Source organism: Primulina eburnea, chromosome 3 (assembly GCF_022965805.1).
Source record: "Primulina eburnea isolate SZY01 chromosome 3, ASM2296580v1, whole genome shotgun sequence".
Taxonomy (NCBI): Eukaryota; Viridiplantae; Streptophyta; class Magnoliopsida; order Lamiales; family Gesneriaceae; genus Primulina; species Primulina eburnea.
The window spans coordinates 51,587,570-51,606,417 of record NC_133103.1 but is presented as its reverse complement, the minus strand read 5'-3'; the positions used below and the strand labels follow the sequence as shown (position 1 = coordinate 51,606,417).

General features: G+C 34.7%; 2 protein-coding genes across 2 annotated transcripts in view; both read right to left on the bottom strand.

Moving 5' to 3' along the window:
* The window catches only part of LOC140827861 (serine/threonine-protein kinase ATM-like), a 53,722-nt gene that overhangs the window by 16,255 nt on the left and 18,619 nt on the right, over positions 1–18,848 (bottom strand). Inside the window, exons 7-15 of the mRNA XM_073190727.1 lie at positions 14,881–15,043; positions 14,771–14,796; positions 14,485–14,654; positions 14,279–14,342; positions 14,082–14,154; positions 12,518–12,621; positions 8,155–8,246; positions 7,388–7,462; positions 6,706–6,775 (exon numbers count right to left, since the gene is read on the bottom strand). Coding sequence (XP_073046828.1) covers positions 6,706–6,775; positions 7,388–7,462; positions 8,155–8,246; positions 12,518–12,621; positions 14,082–14,154; positions 14,279–14,342; positions 14,485–14,654; positions 14,771–14,796; positions 14,881–15,021 — 815 coding nt within the window. The 5' untranslated portion in view covers positions 15,022–15,043. The remainder of the gene's footprint in view (positions 1–6,705; positions 6,776–7,387; positions 7,463–8,154; positions 8,247–12,517; positions 12,622–14,081; positions 14,155–14,278; positions 14,343–14,484; positions 14,655–14,770; positions 14,797–14,880; positions 15,044–18,848) is intronic.
* On the bottom strand, positions 3,377–6,695 carry LOC140827863 (uncharacterized). The gene is made up of 2 exons (XM_073190775.1): positions 3,693–6,695; positions 3,377–3,456 (listed from the first exon to the last, which is right to left on the bottom strand). The coding sequence occupies exons 1-2, from the start codon at positions 4,795–4,797 to the stop codon at positions 3,422–3,424; spliced, it is 1,140 nt and encodes a 379-aa protein (XP_073046876.1). The 5' UTR covers positions 4,798–6,695; the 3' UTR covers positions 3,377–3,421.

Genomic DNA, 18,848 nt, shown 5'->3' with positions numbered 1-18,848 from the left:
TAGCACAGACAGATAATCACAGGCCACAACAACAGTAAGACATCAAGCAAAGCCATGCAGATTGTAGGGCTAGCACAGACAGATGATCATTGATCCATATACAATAAATCCTATATAGTAATCCAAGTAACAAGATTGCCCCAGACAAATGAACACATCCCGGAGGTAGATTTTCTGTCACGTGGAGACCCGGCCCAATCAGCGTCAGTATAAATCTCTATAGATCTGTTAGGTGACTTTGTAAACATGAGGCCTTTCCTTGGATCAGCTTTGAGGTATCTAAGGATACGATATACTGCTTCCATGTGAACATCAGAAGGATCACTCAAGAACTGACTTACTCGGCTCACCGCGAAACTAATGTCAGGACGCGTGTGAGTGAGATAGATTAACTTCCCAACGAGGCGCTGGTATTGACCTTTATCCGCTGCAGCTTCTTCAGTTCGAGGCATCAGGCGTGTGTTTGGGTCCATTGGAGTATCAACTGGCCTACATCCACTCATTCCTGTTTCATGGAGCAAATCCATCACATATTTGCGTTGAGATACAGAAATTCCCTTAGTAGACCGGCCCAGTTCTAAGCCGAGAAAGTACCTTAGGAGCCCCAAATCTTTGATTTCAAATTCTCTTGCAAGAAGGCCTTTCAATCGTCGTGACTCATCATTATTATTTCCGGTGAGGATGATGTCATCTACATATACAATAATGATGGTGATACGCCCATCATCAAAGTACTTATAGAAGAGGGTATGATCAGCCTGTGACTGAAAATAGTTGTCCAGTTTCAATACCTTGGTGAACCTCTCAAACCATGCACGAGGAGATTGCTTGAGACCGTACAAAGCTTTCTTGAGTCTACACACTTTTCCCGTTGTTTGCTCATATTCAAATCTCGGGGGAATATTCATATAAACTTCTTCAATTAATTGACCATTCAAGAATGCATTCTTCACGTCGAGTTGGAACAAAGGCCATTCTTGATTTGTCGCAATAGATAGCAAGACCCGGATAGTGTTGAGCTTAGCAACTGGTGCGAAAGTCTCTTGGTAATCAATACCATATGTTTGAGTGTACCCTTGTGCCACAAGACGAGCTTTGAAGCGATCAATGCTTCCATCTGCCTTTTGTTTCACCGAGTACAGCCACCTACACCCTACGGTTCGCTTCCCTGGAGGAAGTTGAGTTAAGATCCAAGTTTCATTCTTTTGCAGGGCCTGATACTCTGTTAGAGTAGCTGATTTCCACTCTGGAATCTTCATTGCCTCGTGAACAGATCTAGGGATGGAAATCTCATCTAATGCTGTCACACAAGCTCTGTATTTGGTAGATAGGTTGGAGTATGACATGAATCTCTGGATAGGATGATTGGTGCAGGTCCGAGTACCTTTTCTCAGAGCAATGGGAAGTTCTGGACTATGATCATCTCCTGGTTGACTTGGTAGCTGATCGGTAACTTGTTCGGGAGGAGGTGAAGTGCTAGTATGTTCAGGAGAGCTTGTGGCAGACGACTGGAGGTGCTGATTTTGTTCAGGCCCATTTTCTCGTAGTCTCCGAGTGTACACTTTGATTGATTTATCGAGAAGCGGAGGATGTTTGGGATAGACAAATGGAGATGAGGTGGACGAATTAGGATCAGGAGTGGCAGTAACAATTGGAATAGGGACAGAACCTGAGCTAGAGTTAGGAAGAGGTATGTGATCAGTGTTTTCAAGAAGAGATTCCCAATTGTGTGACTCATAAGTCGTGTGATTGTCCCCCTGAATAACATTATTGGAAAAATAGGGCTTATCCTCAAAGAATGTAACATCCATTGAGTGAAATAATTTTTGCGTAGTAGGACAGAAGCACCTGTACCCTTTCTTGGATGGAGAATATCCTAGGAAAATGCAACGGATTGAGCGAGCATCAAGCTTACCACGATGTTGGGAATGGACATGAACAAAGGCTGTACTACCAAAAAGCTATGTTGCATGGATACGGGTACGAGTATCGTATCGAATACGATACGGATACGGCGACACGTCAAAATTTGAAAATATAAGACACGATACGGCTAGGATACGACAATTATTAAAATATATATAAATATTATATATATTTATATAAATTTAGTATTGAGAAATAAAAATTATAGAGATAGATGTAATATTTCATTAATCATAATATCTTAAGTACAAAATATTAAATGCAAAATCCATCTTAAGCAAGTAAAAAGAAATCAAACATCTATATCGGTTGAATTGAGAGACGCTTGGGCAGAAATGGAATGAAAGAGATGGACAAATGTATTTAGGGATTTAAAAGCCCATTCTAATTTATTTTAAATTATTTTCCTTTTAGTCCTTTTTTTAATTAACCCCTAAAACTTTTAAATATTTGCAATTTTGCCCAAACGTATCCGAAAAACGTATCCACGCCGTATCCATGGCGTGTCCTCGCCGTGTTCAAAACGTATCCGGATGGTCAACCCTAAACAAAGTCAACGATACGGATTTTGAGGTATCCGACACGCGGATACGCGTGTCGTATCCGTATCCGTGTCGTATCCGTATCCGATACTTCAAAAAAAAAAATTTAAGGTATCCGTGCTACATAGCCAAAAAGTTTGAAAGGTATCTTTGTGATCAAGTGACTGCTAGGGAATAGGGTCAGAAATACATCTAAAGGACTCTTGAACTTAAGAACATGAGAGGGAAGGCGATTGATTAAATATGTGGCGGTAAAAACAGCTTCACCCCAAAATTTTTTAGGTACATTAGATTGAAAGAGGAGAGAACGAGACATGTCAAGGATGTGGCGATTCTTTCTTTCAGCGACACCGTTCTGTTGTGGAGTATCCACACATGAACTCTGTTGCACGATACCGCGGGATTGAAAGAAAGGGCTGAGAGATGTGTTAAAAAATTCCCTAGCATTATCAGTTTTTACCACTTGTATATTTGTTTGAAATTGTGTTTGAATCATGGCATAAAAGTTTTTGAAGATCTCTATCGTTTCAGACTTATCTTTCATGAGGAAGGTCCAACTTAAACGAGTATGGTCATCAACAAGCAAGAGAAACCATCTAGCCCCAGTGATATTTGGAAGCCGATTTGGACCCCAAATGTCACCATGAATGAGGGAGAAGGGTGAGCTTGGTTTATATGGTACCGGAGAATATATGCCACGGGTGTGTTTGGAAAGTTGACAAATATCACAATGAAATAAGTTAGGATTTTTATTGATGAACAGAGAAGGATACAATATCTTTAGATATGAAAAATTTGGATGGCCAAGACGATAGTGCCACAACATGATTGCACTATCTTTATTAGACTGACTCCCTAAATGGCTTTCTAATTTATTGATAGACCAACACTGAGAATTGTCACAGCTTCTCAGTTTAGGTGTGATTTGTAGGAGATAGATGCCGGAACAAAGTCTAGCACTGCCAATCGTCCTCCCCGAGCTCATATCCTGAAACACACAACAATTCGAATGGAATGTGGTCACACATTTAAGGTCACAATTGAGTTTGCTCACAGAAATAAGATTACAGTCAATGTTGGGAACAAAAAACACAGATTGAAGGAGAATGGATTCAGAGATACGAATTTGGCCTTCTCCATGTACTCGGGTGCGTGTGCCATCTGCTATACGAACTGTTTGGTAGTTGGTGCATGGGGAATAAGTTGAAAATAGGGATCTGTCACCTGTCATATGATCCGAAGCTCCGGAGTCGACAATCCATGGAGTAGAGGATGACTGAGACACATGAAGGCCAACACCAGGGCTGTTGCTAGCACCAGTGGATTGATTTCCCACCTGAGAGAACATTTTCTGTAGGGCATCCATTTGATCTTTGGTGAAGGGAGTGGGTGTATGAGGAACAGGTTGTGAGACTGTGTTTGCACGTGCCTCTTGGTTCCTATTTGGCTTCCAATCAAGAGGCTTGCCATGAATTTTCCAACACGTTTCTTTTGTATGACCTGGCCTCTTGCAATGATCACACCAAGGTCGGCCTTTGGGATGATTGTTGCGGGAAGCAAGACCTGTGAGGTCAGCTGGTGTATCACCAGTAGAGATGAAGGCAGAGGCTTCGATGGTTAGTTGACTGTCTGATTGGCCAAGCATGACACGTTTACAGCTCTCTTCTCGACGGACTTCAGAGAATACTTCACGAAGGGCTGGTAAAGGTCTAGTCCCGAGGATACGTCCTCGCACATCATCAATAGTCTTGTTTAGACCCATAAGGAATTTGAATATGCGCTTGGTCTCAATAATTTGACGGAAGAAGACATTGTCTTCAGCACACTTCCAATGATATGGCTGGAAGAGATCTAGTTGTTGCCAATATCGGGTAAGAGTGGTGAAGTACAATGTGACAGATTGCTCACCTTGACGTAGATCTTGAAGAGTACTCTCAATGTGAAAAAGTTCAATAGCGTTTTCGCTGCTGGAGAAAGTATCACGAGCTGCATCCCAGATTTCCTTCGCTGTAGTGTACAACAGGAAGTTCTCGCCAATGTCTATGGTCATTGAGTTGATTAACCAAGACATGACAAGATTGTTTTCAGTACGCCAAGCTTTGAAAGTCGGGTCACTGTGGCTAGGCTGAACCGCAACACCAGTGAGGTAATCATCTCGCCCTCGTCCACTGATGAACATCATCATGGATTGAGACCATTGGAGATAGTTTTTATCAGTCAATTTGTGACTAGTGAGAACACTAGTTACAGAACTGTTTTCAGGAGGATTGGGAGAGGTTGAGGGAAATTGAACCGATCCCTTTGGAGATTTCTCGGATTGATCACTCATGGCTCTGATACCATGAAGTTTTGAGGAGAAAAAATCATACTTTATTGCTACCGAAAGGTGTACATAAATACACAAAAGATACAGCTAAAGACCTAACAAAAAGGAAAAGAAATAACAAGATCCCCAAAAAATAGGAACAACCAAAACAACCTAAGCTACAAGTAACAACCTATGCTACAACGAAAATCAAATCGTTATTTGTTTACTACTCAAACATACTATAAAGTAACTCCACATACCATGGTATTCTAATGGTGACAATGGAATCTAAACCTTACAAGTTTCGTAATTACAAAATAAAAATTGCTATTGTACATAAGGATGTAGTTGATGGTAACTGCATAATTTAAATCCTTATGAATGTATGGTAACTTAAATGTCAACAAACAAATACTACATTGCTGCCAGAAAGAAAAAAAAAAAAGCAACATCCATATAAGACCAACAATTCCGTCCTAATGTTTACTCTAAACTGCACTTCACTAATTATAGAATTTGAGTGCTTGATAATACATAAAAAAATAACTGATGTTTTAAACATTAAAGACTCAACTCTTTGAAACAGCACCACTGAACCAACAATTCTAATAATTCGATTAGATTAAGGTAAGCAACAATTGTCACCAACTAATTCTACCCAAGATATCAATGAAGAAAAAAATAAAAAAGGCAATAGTAAAAAATATGAGAAAATATGATCATACAAATTCCATCGAATATATAATGGAAATCAACTAACTATTTAAGGTGTTCAGAATTATTAGACCATCATGGAGGAGATCAAATGGATTTATAAGGTGATTATTCCGTAAAATAATTACTTAGCAATATTAAAGGCAAAATAAAATGAAAATTTTAAAAAGTAGCATATAGGAAGGCCGATAGTAAGGCTTCTATAATTCCATGTCACACAAGATATTAGGAGTTGCAATTTATTTTGAAAGGTGTGTGCACTTAATACACTAGTCTGCCAAGTTGTCCTCTCTTACTCCGCTTAAGAGACATCATATGATTAATATTTGGTTAGTGCTGATATAAAATAACCAATGGTCACATTTAAGACATATATTAAGGTGAATTAAATGCTGTCAAGAATTATGAAATATGCCTTTGGCTTAACCTGATAAATGCAATGTTAGAATAATTCATTTTTTATAAACTGGAGTGGCCGACGCATCTAATAAACAGACCTTTAGGGTTGTTTCTCATTAGACTCCACTCCTACATCCTTTTAATTTGTAGTTTCGTCCCAATGGCGAGAAATATCGACATCAGAATTCTAGATTGAACATGTTCTCTTTTTCACGTCGAATGATTGTCCCGATATTTCCAGATAGAGATGAACTTCAAATCCTTGTGGTTATTATTTCTCAACCAAATATACATCTATAGATACAAATAGTGGGTAGTGTTACAAATAGTGGGTAGTGTACACAAACTTTAAAAGGTATGCTAATGTATGCCAATTTTACACCAAGTACTATGCATTTCTCCCGTTTCATATTTTCTCTTGGGCATCGGAGGATTTTTGCCGAAATATGGATGGTGACCCTAAAGCATCTTTTTGCATGACTTATTTTAGTGGCAACCTAGGTCATATATTCTTCATTGGACCCAAATAGCGAACACTTTACCATCTCAAGAGAAATTAATTGAACTAGAAATTACAAGTAGCTAGAGGTTTCCAAAAAAGCTGAACGAACCATCCCATAGTACCACGGGTCATATTCAAGAGAGTAAAAGAACAAAAATATATATAACATACATCTCTCCAGAACAAAAAAAGAATATCAGACAAGTATTCAGTGGATTTTAGGGTAAAGATGAGATCGACAATGTCATACAACGAAAGATTTATACTCTAAAGCAACATGAACGACAAAAAGTTTGCAAAGGTGAATCACTCACGTTGAAAGTGTGTGTTTAAATAGCCGAAGATCCCATATCTCGAGAGAACAAGACATGAATCTTTTGTATACTAGGTAAATGCCAAGCAAAGAAGTTATTATACTGAAATCATGGAGAAGCAAGCATTTTACTAGCAAGGAAACAATCAAATCAAAATAAGAGAAGCAAACAGTTATCTATAATCTTACGCTCAACATTATGCTACAAAGCAGCAGCATCCACCTGCAAAGACGAGAGCACAATTAACCCTGTAATACTGAATTTAGAGCTTGAAAAGTTGCTTTCAGAATTGTATAAATACTTGAACATCCAATCATAATTACAAATAGAAGAACATTATACAATAATGGAAACAGGAAGAAACTGGTGTTAAGACAGCGTTAAGCTATCCTTAACCTACAATTTAGGAGTCACCCATAACCAAAGTGAGGTAGTTTTTTTCTCTCCTAACTTAAGTGCATAATCAATGCCATATTAAAAACACATTCATTTTAAACACGCATTTATCAAAATGAGATTGAGATTTCGTGAGAGGGAATCTAACTGTACCTACTTTTTCCTACAATATGAAATGCAAAGTAGATGAATTATACATAACAATTCACCATAACAGGAAAGGAAGCATTTCAAAGATCTATCTACACCATGCCTTGATGGGAATTTTACACAAATGGATGCTTACAATTGAGGTGAGATTGCAAAATGTTGGCAAACTCCGCATAAGGCAGTTCCATATCACATGCCAATCTTTGCCAACCTGCAGAATTTTTACAAAAATAAAACCAAAATATGCACAAGGATTAAAAGAAAAAAGAATATCAAGCAGGTCCCGTCATTAGACATCCTACAAACGCGATACCTCATATAATGGTCCAGAATGTTCATGGAGTTTATTTTCATTATCCTTAGTAAGCCCCACACGCCAACCAAACACAAACAATTTAATCAGAGCCATTTTTCTTCAAAAAAGACGTTGATAGAAAGAGCCAGAAAAAAATTATTAATAAGAGTAAGAGATAGGGAATGGAAAGGGAGAGAAGTAGGAAGGTAAGATGTTCGCAATTATTGATGAGCAACTATCCAGTCCATCCACAATATATGATTGCTATTGGTCATGATAAAGAAAAGTGAACAAAGATAAGAGAATTGTGCCCCTGCAAGACCCTAACAAGAAAAAAAATAATTCCCTACTGGTACCAAAAGAATAAGTTCGAAATGAAGGCAAAAAGCAAAACAGACAGCTCTCCTCTCCCTCAACGAAGAGGTATAGATATTAACCAAATTAAAATATCAAGAAAATGTGAATGCATCTCCACTCTCCAGCACACAGGAAGGAGACAAATAGACTACAGGAGCACAAATGTTTTGTCACTGGAGGATGGAATATAAACCAGTCAATAAAGCTACAGGTAACAGTCAAGATTTCACAATAACATCAATGAATTTAACCTTCCAAAATTTGCAGATATGCTGTCAAACCAAAACAATAAGTGATCTTTACGGATGCGAGTATGCAGATGAGACAAACAAGTGCAGCATGCCTGCCACGAATATTAGCTCGTTTTAACTCAAGATGGTGGATAATAAGTAGCAACATGAATGCAAATGTGAACAATAGAAAAACAAATTTGGAAATTATTGTGTTGGATTTGCCATTGAATGTGTGATCCATAAACAAGGAAAAAACATGTATCACACCATCCACAAGGCCAAAGGATACTGTTAAGTATTGAGATATTTGATGTTTATACTTTTTTATCCACGCAAAAGAACAAGTTCTGTTGAAACCTACCCTGGCTATTTGCCCTCCACGACTCTATCTTTTATCAGGACAACCACATGGCTCCCTCCGGGCTCGTTTTTCAGTAACTGGGCTTTTATACGTATTAGCGCACACCTGGAAAGTGAACATTGCCTTGTAACCTTTGACCATAAATATGGAAAACTGTTTTTCTCAAGATTGAAATAAAGAGGAATACTTCAAGTCATACCAAATACATGGAAGCAACTAAAAAGATCTCAAACTATTTCAAAAAGTAAAAGAATTAGAAATCAAATTTTGATTAATATTTACTTATGTTCTCTTAGTTTATTTACTTATGTTTTCTCAGTTGTCCTTCCCTCTCATTATGTTTTAAAAATTTTGCATCATATCACAGCTGAAAAGCCTTCAACAGTTTTATACCGTATTTATTTCTGCTCAATATGATATAAGTGGATTCTACATATTGAAGTCCAAAATTCTATTAAGTCCTTTTAGTTCATTTAAAAGCTTAAATTCATGTTAATTGTTGAATCAAAAAGGGGTCAGAACTCAATTTTTCATTTGATAGAATCTCACTTGGTATCGTCAATATTGAAATCAATTTGTAATTTGATTGAAGTTGTTTACTCCACCATTAATATCCCAAGATATCCTCTTACGAGCATGAAGTGGTGACAATTATATAAAATCAAGAAGAAAAAAAATTAAGTTGTGGCACGTCGTTTATGGCGACAACACTTATGACCAGACTTTTCACTTTTTTCTGTTGTTTTTCCCATCTTCCTATTATTCAAAATTTAACGGAGTAAGCTGCTACAATTTTAGCAACAATGGAACATAAAATAAGGTTGAAAATAACCACCAGAAGATAAAACCGAGCCCATAACCAATGAAATACAAAAGAGCCATATCGTGGCTGGTAAGCACACAACCACAAATATGTAATGGACTATCAACTTTAAAAGGCACGACAATTAAGTTGCTGCAATAAGTACCCGGCAAAAAAAAAAGGGCAGCAAGCTCCCCACCTTGAACTGTGAGCTTGTCATAATCCCACATTTTTCATCCCTAATTGAGTCACTCATAATAAAAATAATAATAATAAAAAATAAATAAATAAAATACAAACAAGAACAGAGAAGTAGCATGTCAAAAACCCACCAAAAATTAAGCACGTTGTAATTCTAACCAGGGTGAATTGGTGCTGGAAGTACTCATTTGATCAAGCTCCTTGCTCATCACATCCAAAAGTTCTAGTAAAATAGAAGCGTCATCCACACCTCTAGTTAAACTTACTTGCAATTTTGCATAGCAAATAAGAGAATCCTACTGAAAGATAAGGAGAAATTTGAAGGCTGCGTCAACCCCTTTAGTGCAACATTTCAAAAAGATACTAATAACTAGATACAAAAGCAAAGGACTCCTTCACTTCAGCGCCATCTAGATTGTCTTCTTTTTCACTAAATTTAAGTGATGAAATGTTGGTGGTAATTCAACACAAGACCTTTCGAAGTGAGGAGGATAATGTTTTTACACATGATTGACAAGATGAAATGAGAACAGACCTTTACGGCAAGTTAAAGCCGGCCGACAAGCAACATCACTCTTGGAAGACTCTCTAAGATAAAGTCACAGATAGTTGCATACATCAAAATTCATTCAAATTAAAAAGGTATCTAAGATATTCACCACAAGAAATTCTGCGAACAAACACAACATTATCAGATTGCTTTCATGTTCCATATGAGACAAAAACTTCAAACACTAACCTGAACACCCATCATCCTGGGCTCGTTGCACAATAATCCGAACAGTCTTCCCAAAAATTGACTTCGGTAATCTCTTCTTGCTGGATGAGATCTTGGAAGATGCACGTTGCATTAAAATTTTGACAAGAAAAGGCCAAGTCTCAGATGCACAAAAAAGTAGTAAGCAACTGCACACCATCAATTCATCCAAAACAATAAAAATAAAACGAAATCTTTCAGATGGTTAAACATAGATGGTTATATATGCTTACAATGTGGAACTTCGTTAGGCTTAAGCACTGAAGTTTTATCAGACAAATATCTACAGAATCCAATGGATCTATCGGTTTCTAACCAAGTACTCAACAACTTAACCCCTTCCTGTATTCATAAACCAAAAGATAAAAAACATTAATACACTACATGAGCAAAATATTATCCACGAAAAAATTATCTCAGAATATTAATCACTTGTAGAATTGAAGAGGCGGATATGAAATTCCCTAAACTTAATTACAGAAAAAGCCAATTATAAGTATTTCCAATAATTCTCGCAAAAGATTCGAAGTTCATAACACATGTAGCGAATGAGACTCCCTGTTTGAATAATTTAAAATCAAATAAAACAAAGTAAATTACCTTTATGTTTATCTGACTGGCCCATTTCAGGGGGAAAATAAATTAATAAAACAAGGTAATGACAAACATCAAAAACTATCATCATGTACCCGCCAAACTTCACAAAATAATACAAAGAAAATGAATAAAAGTTTCCTTCATTTTTAAATAGATACAAAAGGAATGGCAATGAGCTCTATATATTGTTCAATGCCTATTAAACAATAGGACTCAATGCCATCCTAAGATAAGAAATATGAATCGGAAATGTTTCAGCAAAACAAACGAACTGTGTGAAAGTATACAAGTATGAATTCTACTTATTGCTCGATCCTATTAAACAAAATCATTGAAAATTATGTAAAAAGATGATTTCATATACAAGAAACTCAACTCGTTACCCTCCAAGAAACTATATCTTCTTGATTACTTCTCGAGCTTTGTCCTTGTCGGATGATAGCTTGGAGACGATCTCTTGAATATCTCTGGAAGTGAGTTTCAAGGACATTTTTAGCGTATCCAATATCACTCCTTCGGAGTAGAGCGCTAGGGTTTCTTTAGAGAGAAAAGGCGGGAGAATCAGGAGATGGATCGGGGAAGAAGAACCCCCTATTACGGGGTATTTGATAACTCCACAATGGGAGCGGAGGGGAGCGGGGCATAGTGTTTGTTTAAGCATCAAATTATTACAGTTGCAAACCATATCACACTGATTTCTTAAGCTCAATTATACAGAGTGAAATGAAGTTTTTGCATGTAAAGGAACAACTTACTGCAACGTGCAGAACAGATCGTCATAAGAATGCTCTAAAGTTTCAGCGTTAATAATTCTGCAATCGAGAACAAGCGAATTCCGGAAATCAAAATTTGACTGCGAACTCCAGAAAGGGCAAATGTGATATCAGAAGTATGAAAAACAGAAACATTAGAAACAAGTCTGAATGGCGGTATCACTTGAGTAAGGCAACTGATGAATTAACATTTGTACTGAAAAGCAAAAGGAAAAAGAGAACCTACAAAGCACATGACAAACCAACAAAGATAAGAGAATTGTGCCCCTGCAAGACCCTAACAAGAAAAAAAATAGTTCCCTACTGGTGCCAAAAGAATAAGTTTGAAATTAAGGCAAAAAGAAAAACAGACAACAGCTCTCCTCTCCCTCAACGAAGAGGTATAGATATTAACCAAATTAAAATATCAAGAAAATGTGAATGCATATCCAGCACACAGGAAGGAGACAAATAGACTACAGGAGCACAAATTTTTTGTCACCGGAGGATGAAATATAAACCAGTCAATAAAGCTACAGGTAACAGTCAAGATTTCACAATAAAATCAATAAGTGATCTTTACGGATGCGAGTAGAATAATTGCGGATGAGACAAACAATTGCAGCATGCCTGCCACGAATATTAGCTCGTTTTAACTCAAGATGGTGGATAATAAGTAGCAACATGAATGCAAATGTGAACAATAGATTCTCATTCTTTTGAACGTAAAAACAAATTTGGAATTATTGAAAAATATTGTGTCGGATATGCCATCGAATGTGTGATCCATGAACAAGGAAAAAACATGATATCACACCATCCACCAGCCATAAGGATACTGTTAAGTATTGAGATATTTGATGTTTATATTTTTTTATCTACTCAAAAGAACAAGTTCTGTTGAAACCTACTGTGGCCATTTGCCCCCCATGACTCTCTCTTTTATCAGGACAACCACATGCTCCCTCCGAGCTCGTTTTTCAGTAACTGGGCTTTTATATGTATTAGCGCACACCTGGAAAGTGAACATTGCCTTGTAACCTTTGACCATAAATATGGAAATGTCCATTACCGTCTACACTGATTGATTTCTGGGTTATGATTGTTCATTGCGTCTTTTGGTCCTTATGGTTGGAGAGGAATAGAAGAATTTTTGAAGATGAAACCGACTCGATTGAACAAGTATGGGACAAAGTCAAATTCAGGATTGCAATATGGATGACGAGATTGAAAGAATTTAGTCATTTATGTATAAATGATTTAGTCCGAGATTGGAAGTTTGTAATGCCACGGCAATAGTGTCAAACTCGGTTCATTTAGGTTAAGTTAGTAAGGGAGTCAGCTCAACGAGGATTACTTATCCTCGTTTTATCGTTTTATTGTAACTAAAGCTTATTATTTTAATAAAATAGTTTTCTATCAAAAAAAATAAATAAATATGGAAAACTGTTTTTCTCAAGATTGAAATAAAGAGGAATGCTTCATGTCATACCAAATACATGGAAGCATCTCAAACTATTTCAAAAAGTAAAAGAATTAGAAATCAAATTTTGATTCATTAAAATCACACTTAATATTTACTTTTGTTCTCTCAGTTTATTCACTTATGTTCTCTCAGTTGTCCTTCCCTCTCACTATGTTTTAAAATGTTTGCATCATATCACAGCTGAAAAGTCTCAACAGTTTTATACCGTATTTAAAAAAGAGGAATGCTTCATGTCATACCAAATACATGGAAGCATCTCAAACTATTTCAAAAAGTAAAAGAATTAGAAATCAAATTTTGATTCATTAAAATCACACTTAATATTTACTTTTGTTCTCTCAGTTTATTCACTTATGTTCTCTCAGTTGTCCTTCCCTCTCACTATGTTTTAAAATGTTTGCATCATATCACAGCTGAAAAGTCTCAACAGTTTTATACCGTATTTATTTCTGCTCAATATGATATAAATGGAATTCTACATATTGAAGTACAAAATTCTATTAAGCCCTTTTGGTTCATTTAAAAGCTTAAATTCATGTTAATTGTTGAATCAAAAAGGGGTCAGAACTCAATTTTTCATTTGATAGAATCTCACTTGGTATCGTCAATATTGAAATCAATTTGTCATTTGATTGAAGTGGTTTACTCCACCATTAATATCCCAAGATATGCTCTTACGAGCATGAAGTGGTGACAATTATATAAAATCAAGAAGAAGAAAAATTAAGTTGTGGCACGTCGTTTATGGAGACAACACTTATGACCAGACTTTTCACTTTTTTTCTGTTGTTTTTCCCATCATCCTATTATTCAAAATTGAACAGAGTAAGCTAAAATAAGGTTGAAAATAACCACCAGAAGATAAAACCGAGCCCATAACCCAATGAAATACAAAAGATCCATATCGTGTCTGGTAAGCACACAACCACAAATATGTAATGGAGTATCAACTTTAAAAGGCACAACAATTAAGTTGCTGCAATAAGTACCTGGCAAAACACAAGGTCACCAAGCTCCGCCACCTTGAACTGTGAGCTTGTCATAATCCCACATTTTTCACCCCTAATTGAGTCACTCAAAATAATAATAATAATAATAATAATTAATAAATAAATAAAATACAAACAAGAGCAGAGAAGTAGCATTTCATAAACCCACCAAAAATTAAGCACAATGTAATTCTAACCAGGGTGAATTGGTGCTGGAGGTACTCATTTGATCAAGCTCCTTGCTCATCACATCCACAAGTTCTAGTAAAATAGAACCGTCATCCACACCTCTAGTTAAACTTACTTGCAATTTTGCATAGCAAATAAGAGAATCCTACTAATGAAGGACAAATTAGAAGTACTACAGACATTTAACTTTAAATTAAAACCATCAACTTAGTACCGCTCAAGACACATTTTAGACTTCGATCATGAGTAGCAAACCAGCACCGAAACACGAAATGATTTAATGCTTGATGAATTTCCAGGGATTTGCCACCTAAATTTGGTTCATCCTTTAACAAATATGTATTGATGCACTCCACAAGCTTGCAAGAAATTTTTCCCTCATCCCTAACATGCAAAAAGAACAAAATTATAAAGTTGACGATTATTGCAATAGAATAACTATAAGAAATCTGTGTGACGATTATTTGACCAAAATTATCTGTGCTCAGGCTTGTTTCCACCTTTTCCATGTACAGAAGTACAAGATCTGTCCATATAGAAAACCGATCTGCAGATGAAATTCACAGTCATATAGATAGTGTATTAGCCAAGTTACTGGAGGTACACTCACTGGAGTAAACTTGTTTCCGCATGTGAAACCGATAATATGTAACTTCCAAAAGATAGCGAAGGATAACACAATACTCAGATTGGAAACTTGGAACATCTTTGAGGACAATCCACACATGATTGAAAAGTGATTTAGCCACATGTAGAAGAAGATTTTTTTTTGCCTGAAAAACAGAAGAAATCAAATGAAACAGAAAAAACTACATCAATGATAAATCTTACATTGATGACCTACGACTACAATTCTTGATACAGAAACATGTGGATCCCCTCACCAATCTGCAGTTCTTAATAATCCTTCATTTTTAAATAGATACAAAAGGAATGGCAATGAGCTCTACATATTGTTCAATGCCTATTAAACAATAGGACTCAATGCCATCCTAAGATAAGAAATATGAATCGGAAATGTTTCAGCAAAACAAACGAACTGTGTGAAAGTATACAAGTATGAATTCTACTTATTGCTCGATCCTATTAAACAAAATCATTGAAAATTATGTAAAAAGATGATTTCATATACAAGAAACTCAACTCGTTACCCTCCAAGAAACTATATCTTCTTGATTACTTCTCGAGCTTTGTCCTTGTCGGATGATAGCTTGGAGACGATATCTTGAATATCTCTGGAAGTGAGTTTCAAGGCCATTTTTAGCGTATCCCATATCACTCCTTCGGAGTAGAGCGCTAGGGTTTCTTTAGAGAGAAAAGGCGGGAGAATCAGGAGATGGATCGGGGAAGAAGAACCCCCTATTACGGGGTATTTGATAACTCCACAATGGGAGCGGAGGGGAGCGGGGCCAATTCAGATATGGAAACCGACAAAACGCGTTTTTATTTTTCAGCCGTTAACATTTTTGGGGATATATTTAACATTTTTGGGGATATATTTAAAATATAAATAAATTTTAGGTAATAATTTATAAACATAGTTTGCCCCGTTTTTAATTTATTTTACTAAAATAATTTTGTACAATGTTTTATATTTGAAATAACTTGACAAACTTATTAATTATAATTTAATATCTCAAAATGTAAAATTTTTATTTTTATATTTTACATATTTTTAAAAGTGACAATTATATAAATTTATTAAATTAACAAAACAAGAAGAAGAAAAAAACATGTGTCATTTAATTTGAGTAGGCTTCTGTTTTTTTTAAAATTTTTATTACTCTTTTTTTATTTAAAAAACTCGATCTTCTTTCTTTCATTTTTAATAATATATTCTTGCAGTTATGACAGTCGATTGATTTTCTATTTGACTTGTGTTTAGTCTTGAGTTTGAGTTTTGGGGATTTTTTAAAAAAATTAATATTAATGAAAAACTATTTAATAAAATATTGTAAAAATGATATGTTTGTAAAAATAATGCAATCCGTAGAAATTTATAACGGATTCTAAATACTTTTAAAAGAAAAATTAAAGAAAAAGATCATGTCACGGATTCCCTATTTGACTTGTGTTTAGTCTTAAGTTTGAGTTTTAGGCTTTTTTTAAAAAAATAATATTAATTAAAAAACTATTAGTAAAATATTGTAAAAATGATATGTTTGTAAAAATAGTGTAATCCGTAGAAATTTTGAGCGGATTTTAATTTTTTTTTAAAAAGTTAAAGAAAAAACAGCTGTCCCTATTTGACTTGTGTTTAGTCTTGAGTTTGAGTTTTGGAGCTTTTTTTAAAATTAATATTAATTAAAAAACCTATTTAGTAAAATATTGTAAAAATGAGATGTTTGTAAAAATAGTGCAATCCATAGAAATTTATATTGGATTCTAAATCCATGATAGCCTGTCACGATTCCCAATTTGACTTGTGTTTAGTCTTGAGTTTGAGTTTTGAGGCTTTTTAAAAAAGTAATATTAATTAAAAAATTAATTAAAAGTATGACTTGTATTATTTATATTGTATTTATATTTTTATTCAATAGCATTATACGAATAAGTATAATTTTGTTAAATAGTATATTTTTAATATTAATCACATATAAATATAATAATGGGGATATAAAAAATAATGAATATAATTTTGTGCTTTTTGAAAATATTTCAAGGTTATTATTTTTGCGTAGTCGGAACACAACCGGAAACAAGAATTCCTTAACAGCCTTCCAGTATTTTCCGCAAAGAAGTCGAGGAAATGCAAAGAAGTCGGAGGAATTGCATAAAGAAGTCGAAGAATTGCGCACAATTTAAACGATGGTAGTCATGGATTCCTAGAACCCGTGAATGCGTGTCACGGATTCAGAATCAATGACAGTCTGTCACGGATTCTACGCCTCCGTTTCCTTTATTTTTTTAAAAAAAATTAAGAATCTTGTAAATATCTACAGATTGCATTATTTTTACAAGGCTCACACTTTTGCAATATTTTGCTAAATAGTTTTAAAATTAATATTATTTTTTTAAAAAAAGCCCTTGAGTTTTGTAGGGTACGAGGATGGATCATATGCTTTTTACTTTTTTTCTTTAAAATAACTTTTTGTTGTTTATTTCGACAATATATATTAATTCACAAAACTTACGTGAAACGGTCTTATAGGTCACATAACTTTTTGCCCTATTTGACTTGTGTTTAGTCTTAAGTTTGAGTTTTAGGCTTTTTTAAAAAAAAATATTAATTAAAAAACTATTTGTAAAATATTGTAAAAATGACATGTTTGTAAAAATAGTGTAATCCGTAGAAATTTAGAGCGGATTCTAAATTTTTTAAAAAAAGTTAAAGAAAAAGCAGCTGTCACGGATTCCCTATTTGACTTGTGTTTATTTTTGAGTTTGAGTTTTGGAGCTTTTTTTAAAATTAATATTAATTAAAAAACTATTTAGTAAAATATTGTAAAAATGAGATGTTTGTAAAAATAGTGCAATCCATAGAAATTTATAGTGGATTCTAAATCCATGACAGCCTGTCATGGACTCTCAATTTGACTTGTGTTTAGTCTTGAGTTTGAGTTTTGAGGTTTTTTAAAAAGTAATATTAATTAAAAAAAACTATTTAGTAAAATATTGTAAAAATTAGATATTTGCAAAAATATGGCAATCCGTAGAAATTTATAGTGGATTCTAAATTTTTTTTAAAAAATGAAGAAAAAGAGTCTGTCACGGATTCTAGGGAATCCGTCACTCTTCCTCTTTAAATTGCGCGCATTTTCTCCGTTTCATCTGCCCAAAATGCTTCTTTACTCCGGTTCATTCTCGCAAAATATTTCTTTCCTCCGACTCATTTGCGTAAAATTCTTCTTTTCTCCTTCGGCCTTGTATTAATATTATTTGTTGATTTTGTCATCCATTCCATTCAAAGAGGTGTGAGGAGGTAATGTTTAATTTCGTTGATAATATTATAATTATATATTAAAAAGTAATATTTTGTTTTGTGTAAATTTCCATTAATGTTTGTCATTTATTTCAGATATTAACATTATCCGTTGATTTTATTATAAATTTCGTATAACCACGTTTGAGAAGGTAATTTAAGCGATTTTTTATTATTTTATTTGTATTATTTATATGGTATTAATGTATTTATAATTTTGTTCACTAGCATTATACGAATAAGTATGATTTTGTTAAATAGTATATTTTTTATATTAATCATGATATAAATATAATAATGTGGATATTAAAAAATAATAAATATAATTTTGTGCTTTTTGAAAATATTTCAAGGTTATTATTTTTACGTAGTCGGAACACAACCGAAAACAAGAATTTCTTAACAGCCTTCAAGTATTTTGCGCAAAGAAATCGAGGAAATGCAAAGAAGTCGGAGGAATTGCACAAAGAAGTAAGAGGAACTGCACACAATTTAAATGATGGGAGTCATGGATTCCTAGAAGCCATGACTGCATGTCACGGATTCAGAATCCATGACAATCTGGCACGGATTCTACGCCTCTGTTTCTTTATTTTTTTTAAAAAAATATTAAGAATCCTGTAAAATTTTCTATGGATTGCATTATTTTTACAAGA

Bases quoted from the DNA above. Each gene is read 5' to 3' on its own strand.
- LOC140827863 (XM_073190775.1), bottom strand. From the start codon at position 4,797: ATGAGTGATCAATCCGAGAAATCTCCAAAGGGATCGGTTCAATTTCCC. The intron at 3,457-3,692 runs GTGACAGATCCC...TGTGTGTTTCAG, and splicing joins AGCTTCGGATCATATGACAG to GATATGAGCTCGGGGAGGAC.